The 9,879-nt window shown below is 35.1% G+C and overlaps 1 protein-coding gene across 1 annotated transcript; it reads right to left on the bottom strand.

Annotated features, from left to right (window-relative positions):
- Positions 1 to 1,265: 1,265 nt before the first annotated feature.
- Positions 1,266 to 8,817, bottom strand: LOC127869612 (carbohydrate sulfotransferase 15-like). Its single transcript, XM_052412268.1, has 7 exons — positions 8,551 to 8,817; positions 4,646 to 4,859; positions 3,882 to 4,001; positions 2,881 to 3,037; positions 2,540 to 2,702; positions 1,857 to 2,007; positions 1,266 to 1,448 (listed from the first exon to the last, which is right to left on the bottom strand). The coding sequence occupies exons 1-7, from the start codon at positions 8,815 to 8,817 to the stop codon at positions 1,270 to 1,272; spliced, it is 1,251 nt and encodes a 416-aa protein (XP_052268228.1). The 3' UTR covers positions 1,266 to 1,269.
- Between the last annotated feature and the right edge of the window lie 1,062 nt (positions 8,818 to 9,879).

Consider the following 9,879-nt stretch of genomic DNA (forward strand, 5'->3'; position numbering starts at 1 on the left):
CAAAAAGATTGATTTATCGTTTAAATATCATATATTGTATGACGGTAAACAATGAGGTGTACATGTTAGAAATCAGCAACAACTATCACTGCAACCCATAAATCTCACATTATGTGACCTGTATATGCCCTCTGATGGCACGCGTACACGTTTGCAACTGAATTAATTGCGTTCTCTTTTAAAACGTCTATGGACGTTTTCGAACAAATGATATTTTCAATAAATGCCACCGTACGAGTAAATTGCAATAGTGAAACTACGGAAACATTACAAGAGAGGTATTCTTGTTTTGTTAACATCCGTCACTCTTTAAATGAATATAATTGTTCAGTGGCTTATATAAAAACATACGACACGACACTAAATATTAAAGTAATAAACGCTGTTGCCAACGCATTTGAACGGTCAATGCAAAGTATTTGGAGTTTATATCACTTTAATGCATGCAATCAATCAATAGCTAGCCCATTTTTTCTACATTTGTTATCATAGAAACAAGTTGTTGAAGAACATGATCAAGGAAATAACAATGGTCGACATAGTTTACAATGTCTAAGAGGTACAACTCAAATGTAGAAGGTTTCTGTCTAGAAGAGTTATCCTCAAGCTTAGTGGAAGACAGCGTTTTAAAGCGATATTGTACGATTTTTATATGTAATAAATTGTAATATATTGATAAAAAATATGTTAGTATAACACAAAATAGGCAAGAAAAATTATGCATTGAAGACGAATTTCATAAAATACAGCAAAGACAAATGAGCGCCCCGAGCCGATTGTGACGAAGATATTTCGTACACATTTTCCTACAATAACCGAAGCATTCGTCTTTTTATTAGGTTCGGAGTAAGTGTTCGTGTGTCGTATGAATATATATCGTTACAGGAAATTAAAATGATCCGTTAAACAAAATTGTGTCTTTATTTCGTATGAACGAATCTGCAATAAAACTAAATTTAGATTCACATCGTACATGCATGATATACATGCTGGCAAATTCGACTGTACAGACATTTTTGATTTCAGAATTAAACATCTGGCTTATTTCGCATTTTTCGACATATGTTTTTCTTAACCTTTATTTTAATTTATAATGAAATATATGTTTAATAAGTTTCTAACAAATTTTATATAAATTCATAAATATTTGACAAAATCGTATGATCTCGCTTCAAATAATCGTCTTATTGGGTGATACAATACAAACTACATAAAAAGACATCTGGCTAATTTTTATTTAAGCATGTACCCATAAATTGGGAGTGTTTTCTAATAGTTGTAAGTAATATATGGTATCAACTTTGAGAGTTTCTTGTTAAATGGTCTGTAGAAATCTTGTAATATTTTCTTCGTTTCGTGCATCATGGGACCGACGACAAGTTTCGTAGTGCCAATATTAAAGTTTGCCTTGCTTAGAAGCGCTTTCTCTTCTAAGGGCGTAAGTTCACCTTAAACGCAAAATTTGTAAAAACACACACATACTTCTAAGCAAAATAAAATTCATAAAGAAATATATGTCTGACAATAATATTAATGACAATAACATCAAACGACGCCTATCGAAGCTTAAATTACGATAAAATATTATATCAGCAATTTATATGTCTTGAATGCAACCACTATGGATTTTTTTCTTTAAGTTCAATTAGTAAAGGTAGTAAGTATTTTAAAATAGCCATTAATATATTGTTTCGTCCATACGAATGTGATCACTAGTTAAGTTTTTTTTTTAACTCCTTTGTAAATATTAAATAAACAATGCACAATATATCATAATTAATTCTATTTATTAAAGATGTGTGCATTGTTTACATATTTTAGATTAAAGCAATTTCAAGATGACGGAAAATACCTACGAACATCTAGAAATTTAAACAATTTCCTGTATGTTTCTAATTTTCGATCTTCGTCCAATTCCTCGGTGCGGATAACAGCTATATTGTTCGCAGTAAAAACCGCGGCCCAATCCTCGATAAACACGTGGTACATGCCAACGCGCAGCCGAACCTAGTTTGGAAGCGGTCCGGATGTACACTTTGACATTCATATACAACGCTAAAGACAACATAAATGTTATATCCTGACAGGGAGCTGTAAGCAGAAATTTTGTTCGAACTAACATATTAGTGTCAAAATTAGTAAATTAACAATTAATTAAGCTCGGATATAATGGGTATTTAAAACAAGATTTAAGAGATCCTCTTTGCTTCCTCACGATAAAATAATTATGAGAAAGCTGATCAAGGTAATGTTTGGTTTAGATTTACGGTTTCCCCAAATCGAATAGTTTATATTTCAAGGGGGGGCAAAGCATCACTTCCACAGTCATATCTTGTATTAGAATTATGCACATAAGAATATACAGTTCTCCTTAATACGATCCTTAATGCCATAGTTTTTTATATTATAGAATGTTCGAGTATACGAAATCGATGAAAACAAGACCTATGGTGCATTCACTATCATACAATTGCGTTTACGTCTTACAAAAAGTACAAAAAATGTCTTTCTTGGAGCATTTAGATCTAAACACGCTTACCTCCCATGTTTCGAGCGAGCTATTGTATGCGCATGCTCTAGCGCTCTGGTATTTCCGGCACAACTTGTGGGCCGCTATCGTGGAAAGTACTCGCTGGTGAAAGCCTTGTTTGCTAACCGGATAGCCCAAGAACAGCGACTCGAACACGTAATCTGAATACAGTCTGAAAAAAATCAGGGAATAGTTTTGGTATATGTGAAAACTAAATTTCAACCATTATTTTAAACAAAGCCATTGATACAAATAATATTAACCAACAGCAGTCCATACATAATATGTCGCAGTTGGTACACAAAGTGAAAATCGATTCATCTGTTATTCAATGAAAATATCACTAGAACCTTTCAACCGGATCCCGAACGACGAAAATGATTTTCATGTTTGGATTGAGGCGATGCGCAAAATCAGCGAGTGTAACGGCGGGTTCCCTGCAATTCTCATTTCCGGGGTACAAGGGCCAGTATCGGTTATCAAAACTATAATCCACTGATGCCTCTCCTGTTGAAGAACATATTTCAGATGTTCAGTTCGACGTGTTATTTGGCTTGTTATACCAATTTTGATCAAGATTTCAATTTGCAATGAAAAAAATCTCTTGGTGTCTTAACGCACCGTGATGATTTCCTTTAAAAGTGTTTTAGTTACAAATATACAAGTGAAATTATATACATATCTCAAACGACAGGGAATTTTGTTCTTAATGCTTATTTAAACCTCATATTACGACCAATCCTATTAACTGTAGTCCTTTTATACAGAGCTTACCGTAGACATGCATACAAGTTTATATCTAAATATGTAAAATAAAATAATTCGTAACAAGCGCTGTACTGAAAGTATTGTTTTATACAGTGAAGCAGTGCTAATAATGTGCAAGCTATATGCTATAGCATAAGCATCCCCATTACACGTTATGATGCGCAATGTACGTCTCATATATTAATTGTGTTCACAACGATATAACAGTGATTACATTTACTAATTTTAGTATACATTCTACACAGTCTTGTTATCGGACACTTTTTTTTTATTTTCTCAAAATTAAACTATGTGACAGTGTTGCCATATAAATTTGTCGCATCTTACTTTTGATTCTTATTCAATTTATCTCTAAAAGACTTAACATAATCAATGATCCATAACGGGTCGGTTCGAGTTTATCGTCGCAAAGTTAAACAACTCAAAAGGTTCCATTTTGCATTGAGCATCCGCTTTTCATAAAACAAAACGTTCGAAATTTCGATAAGGTATTCCAAAGTGACCAATTGGTCAGCGCTTATGAATATATCAGCAAAATAGCATTTCGGGCTTGTGCCATCAGGACATTAATTGTATTGCTTACCTGTTATTTGATCGTAAAATGTTTCCCTGTTGACAAAATGCGGGCTTGACATTATAGCCTTTGTCGACTCCGCAAAGGTATCAGTATAATTTTTGACAGCATCGGTAAAAGGTAGCCCACCTGAATATTTATACATAATCATTATTTAATTATCTTGTAATCCGATGTAGTATATTCTTGAAACAATATGCCGTTCATTCGTTATAACAATTATATAAAATAATCATATAACTCAAAAGTGTGGCAATTATTGATCAGTTTCAAGCATATACTTCGTTTGATTTAGTTTATCCAAAAGCTAACACCGTTGTAGATAGGCCCTACTCAAAATATTAAAAGAAATATATTTCATTGTGTTAGAGTTGAATGAAACAAGTGGACTTAATGAAACGAATAATCGGTTTAACAAAACCTCCAGACTGTTATACATGTTTAAACAATAAACCTCGTAATCATCAAAGCGGGAGTAATGCACATTTTTTATTGTTGTTCGTAAAAGTATGCATGCATGGTCATTTACCTCGATCCAACCTAAGAGTATGCATGCATGGTCATTTACCTCGATCCAATCAAAGAATATGCATGCATGGTCATTTACCAATCTAAGAGTATGCATGCGCGGTCATTTCCCAACCTAAGAGTATGCATGCACGGTCATTTCCCAACCTAAGAGTATGCATGCTCGGTCATTTCCAGCCTAAGAGTATGCATGCGCGGTCATTTAACTCGATCCAACCTAAGAGTATGCATGTATGGTCATTTACCTCGATCCAACCTATGCAGGAAGTTGGGCTCTTTGAAGTGAAGCAGTTTTATTCGCGGGTGCACCTTCAGGCCTTCCCACACTGAAGTGGTGGCGCACTTTGGGAAGCCAGGTAACAGGAAGTATGGCACGCAGCGAATGTCTTCACTGGACTTATAGTTGACCCCTTGCAAGAAGCAGGGGTTCTTGAAGTTTAAGGTGAACGTGGGATGATTCTAAAAAAAGTTTTCAGAGGAATTGTCGAACCGCATTATTTCAAATTGCATTTTGTAGTTGCCTTTCTGCTTAAATCTATATTTCCGGTAATGCATTTTAATCCAGACTTAACATATAATCAAGCTGATAAAATTTTCAAGCACTCAAATAATAAATATATATTATATGATTGCTTTTAACAATAAAACCTTTGTATACTCACATATGCATTATATGCATAAACTCTACCATGCGACGCTGACGCCATTTTGGTTGTGTCTGCTTGAAAGTTGCAGTATTTTGCTCTTCTATCCGCCACATTTTTTGATTCAATTTTCAGCGTCATACGGACACCGGATGTACGCAACGTTGAAGTTGTCGTCGGTAACACTGTCCAGTTGAGAATAGATTCTGTTTGCGTAGTAACGATTGTATTTGTATTTTTAGCTTTCGCATATTTATTTGGTAAAACTGAATATTCACCATCAATATGTCTGTATTTAAAAATGTCTATTTGTGCCGAATAAGATAAAGGCTTGTTTAAAACGGAATTTGAGAAACGTTGTGAAAACAAATAAACTGCAAACAAAGATCCGCAAATCAATAACACATAAACCTTGGTTTTAGTAAACATTATTACACAGACTTTTAAATATCCATTGTTTATATTTGATAGGTATTTTGGTGACTTGAAACACGAAACTTTGCGTGTTAGATATTTGATACTCTCGACGACCGAGTTAAATAAGGGACATCATAAGTCGCAAATCATTTAAGTGCTTGACAAAGTAATCCCCCTTAGATTATGAAAAAGTGTGATTTTGAAAGGAAATCCGAGAAGGCCCAACAGAACAGAAAGGTAATGGTCGAGATAGTCTAGATTCTCGGACGTAGCGATAGCGAAATGCTGGGATGGTTAATAGTTGTACCCGTGAGATCTTTGCTAATGCGATCACTTTGCATAACTAAATCGTAATGCTTTATACTAAGAACGAATATCTTCGGCAAATGTCGCTCTTCGGTCGTGTTATACGAATCGATCATTCAAACTTTGTTAGTCTCATAATATGTTTTATTCTAAACAAAACCTCAAAGCAAGTCAACATTAAATGGTTTACAATACAAAGGTCCGTGTGTTTCCTCCCAACATAAAATCAGCAAAAGTAACAATTTGCTGATTAATAAAAAAACCTACTAATTTAAGATTGCTATTACATTTGCCATTTTGCATCCCTGACGTACATTTCTTATGAAAGCCGATATTCATTTGCATGGGTTTTGATAAGAAAATTTTCGGACTGACTTAATACTTTCTCACTAAGAATTCAATTTGTTTGGGGACAGTGTTATAATAAGCTTATTTGTGCTAAAGTTGTTAAACTGATCCTTTAGTTTATTATTTTAAATAAATGCCATAATGTCCATGTGGATTGGGTTCAAAAAAACTAATTAGTTTGAAATAATATTAATAATGTTGCTTTTGATACTATTTATCTGACTAATGATCACTCTATTAAGATATAATGAATGATCTTCCCTATGGCTATTTATCGGAAGAAACTAAAATGCTACTTTCTCTAATAATAATAGCGTTCTTCTGTAACATTAATTCAAATTGATATTCAAAGAAATGGTTTATTCGACAAAGACTCCAATAATTGAAAAGTCTACAGGTGTCGTTTGGGTGATATGTGAGCAGTTATTTTCTTAGAAGGAATTACTTACAAATGTATTGCCATCCGTTGTCATCACTTCTCTCTTTTATTAAGCCCCATGCATCCCGGTCTGTGATTATAAAACATGGTGTCATTAAGTAGGTATGGCAAAAGATGAAAATGACACATACAATAGAATTTTAATGAAAGGAATTGTAAATTGTATTCCAACAAACACAAGAATTCAAAATGCATCTATATGTATATGTCAACCGTGTACAATTGGTTTATCAGTTACATCGGTTAAATATGAAATGTATTAGTTAAAAAGTACTCACATCTGTTCATGTAGTTCTTTATGGCTTAAGAATGCATTGTTTGAAAATAATGTACTGTTTTGTGAATTACATGACTAATGAGACCTGATATTATTGTCCCCTACCGGTGAAACCGGAGGGGACTTATGGTTTGCGCTCTGTGTGTCTGTCCGTCTGTCTGTGAGTCTGTCTGTCACACTTTTCTGGATTCTGCGATAACTTTAAAACATCTTAATATTTTTTCATGAAACTTGATACATGGATAGATGGCAATATAGACATTATGCACGTCGTTTCAATTTGTTCCTACGTCAAAAATTCTGGTTGCTATGGCAACAAATAGACTAGAAATACTGCTGAAAATGGTGTTTTTCTGGATCCTGCGATAACTTTAAAAGTTCTTAATATTTTTTCATGAAACTTGCAACATGGATAGATGGCAATATGGACATTATGCACGTCATTTCATTTTGTTCCTACGTATAAAATTGTAGTTGCAATGGCAACCCAAAAAAAATTCTGAAAATGGTGGAATTTCTGACAATGGTGGAGCCGGTAGGGGACCATATTGCTTGACAATAGCCTTGTTCATCTTTTTTTCTAGTAACGTTGCCATTCATCATGCAATTGTAAAGTAACCTTTTATAAATGATGACGATGAGCAACGGCAATTCGCATGTAAACCCGTCTACCAAAATCAAAGTTCAAGGCAGTGCCCGAGATAAGCTGCGTATCTGCGTCTTTCACCCTATTAAAATGTTTAAAAACTCAAACAAATACAATATTATGCGTTTGAAAACGCAACCGATTTGCCTTTTACGCAAATTGTCTTTGGAATTATTATCATAATGCGGCGACGCTTTCATTCAGCAAGCGCCTGAATGACGGAGCAGGAAAATAGTCAAAGTTATCCAAACGCTCTGCGGACTAGATTTCATTGTTAAATAAAGCGTCTGACCAAATTATTTACGACCACATACATGCGTTTCAAATCTGACTTAATCCGTCGTTCAGTGTGCATGTCTTTGTAAAGCGTCTGTACTTTCAGCTTCTATTACCATGCGAAATAAAAAGTCTAAGAGAGGTCAAAAGACGTCCGCGATTGTAGCGCCAAAATATCAGTCGATCGCAAACGTTTTCGAATCAAGAAAGCAAAAGCCAATAAGTGCCGAATCATTCGTGTTATCCTTTTTTAAGTTTAAAGTTTATATTATGGACAGTTTCAAGGATTAAAGATGTTATGAAACATCAGTTTATTAAAGTTAATGATGATAGTTTACAGTTTTATTGAATCAATACAAGTGTGCAGCTTCAATAGAAGTAAAGCGGCAATGACTTTACGGTATGCATTTTTATATCTCATTTCACCCTATTTCAAAAATGAAATCACCATTTTTTTCCAAAATCAATGGGTGAAAACCCTATTTTCCAAATAATTATCTGGGGCACTGGTTCAATGTCATTAATAATTCATTTAAATCAGTTCTGGTCTTTATACAACTACACTGCCACTCCTTCAGCCATCAATTAATATAAAAATAACTTACCACACAAGTATTGTTTTATTATGCTAGTGGGAAGGGGCCCTAGCCTTCAAAGATGGGAAAACATTGTTTGTTACAACCAATTTTAGGGATAACTGTTAAGCAATACTGAAATGAAATATTCGAGGGTACGGTTTATAATGCTTGAACTGCATATATTTAATTATATATTATTAATGGATATATAATGTAGACGTATGGTTTAGGGAGTAGCGGGATTCTGGGTGGGGCTGGGGTAGGCTGACTTGTTGTGTGAGGGCAGACTGCATGATGTATTGCATTGGCTACGCTTTGGTTTAGAGGATCAGACTGCTCAGGTGGGTAGATGCAGTCTGCTTGGTTGCGCTGGCCCGGTGGCTTAGTTTTGTTGGGACAGGCTGCTAATTTTGGATGGGGCTTGATTTGTGGAAGGTTGCTCGAATGTGGCGTTAATGAGGCAACTGTTTGGTTGGTTGACCTCATGCTTCTTGGTAGGATGAGGACAGGCTAAATGGTTTGGATGGGTCATGTTGTTTGATTAAGTTGGAGCAGGCTGCTTGGCTGGGCAGAAGCAGGATGATAAGCAGGCTGCAAAGTTGAGTGGAAATATGATGCTTCGTGGTAGAGGGTAGTATGCTTGATTTGGCGATTAGGGCAGTCTAATAACATGTGCCGATTCAGGCTGTTTGGTTGGGTTCGATTGGCGGATGGTTAGGCTGATATGCTGTGCTTGATTGAGTTTGGGAGGGCTGCTGGTGCTTGGTTGGATTAGGAAATGTAAGTTGTTTGGTTGGGTCAGGCAGTCTGCTTACTTGGATTATAACTGTCTGTTTCGATTTGTAGGGATGGCTGCTTGGTTGGGTGATAGCAGCTTTTTGGTATGTTTAATACAGGCGGCTTGGTCGGGTGGAGCATTTTGCTTGGTTGTGTTAAGGCAGGCTTCTTGTTTGGGTTGTGACGTGCTTCTTGGTTGGTTAGGTGCAGGCTACTCTCTTGGGCAAGGACAGCTTTATTATTTTATGCTTTGTTTGGTGTTGGTAGAATACGTTTTTCAATATTTAAAAAAATGATATTCAGTAACATCGGCTTATCTGTTAAAATGACCTTTAATAGATTAAATTTACCGCATGGGTACCATTAATATCTAGGACAAATGATTTTACATGGCATCTTACGGTTAATTTATTTTATGATTCGTAAAAAAATAACATGATTGTTGTTGGTTAGTTAACATGCTGAACATAAAACGAACATAATGTAATTGCTGATGATTTATTGATGATCTGTGTGAAACATAAATTTAAAAAAAGAATAAAATCTATATTATCGTATGCTGTATTTAGGTTTGGAAATGTTTTGTGTTGTTTATATGAAGTTTAACCAGGTAAGTTGTGATACGTGTTTAAAGGATGATACGGGAGTAGTGTGATAGTGCGGCTATTAAAGTTTATCCAATAGAGAAATCACTATTGGTAGAATTCATGCTATATACCATACGGCGATATATTCTCGCGTATTACATAGTGCCAGACGCTCATAATGTGC

The sequence above is a fragment of the Dreissena polymorpha genome, chromosome 2, assembly GCF_020536995.1.
Source record: "Dreissena polymorpha isolate Duluth1 chromosome 2, UMN_Dpol_1.0, whole genome shotgun sequence".
Lineage (NCBI taxonomy): Eukaryota > Metazoa > Mollusca > Bivalvia > Myida > Dreissenidae > Dreissena > Dreissena polymorpha.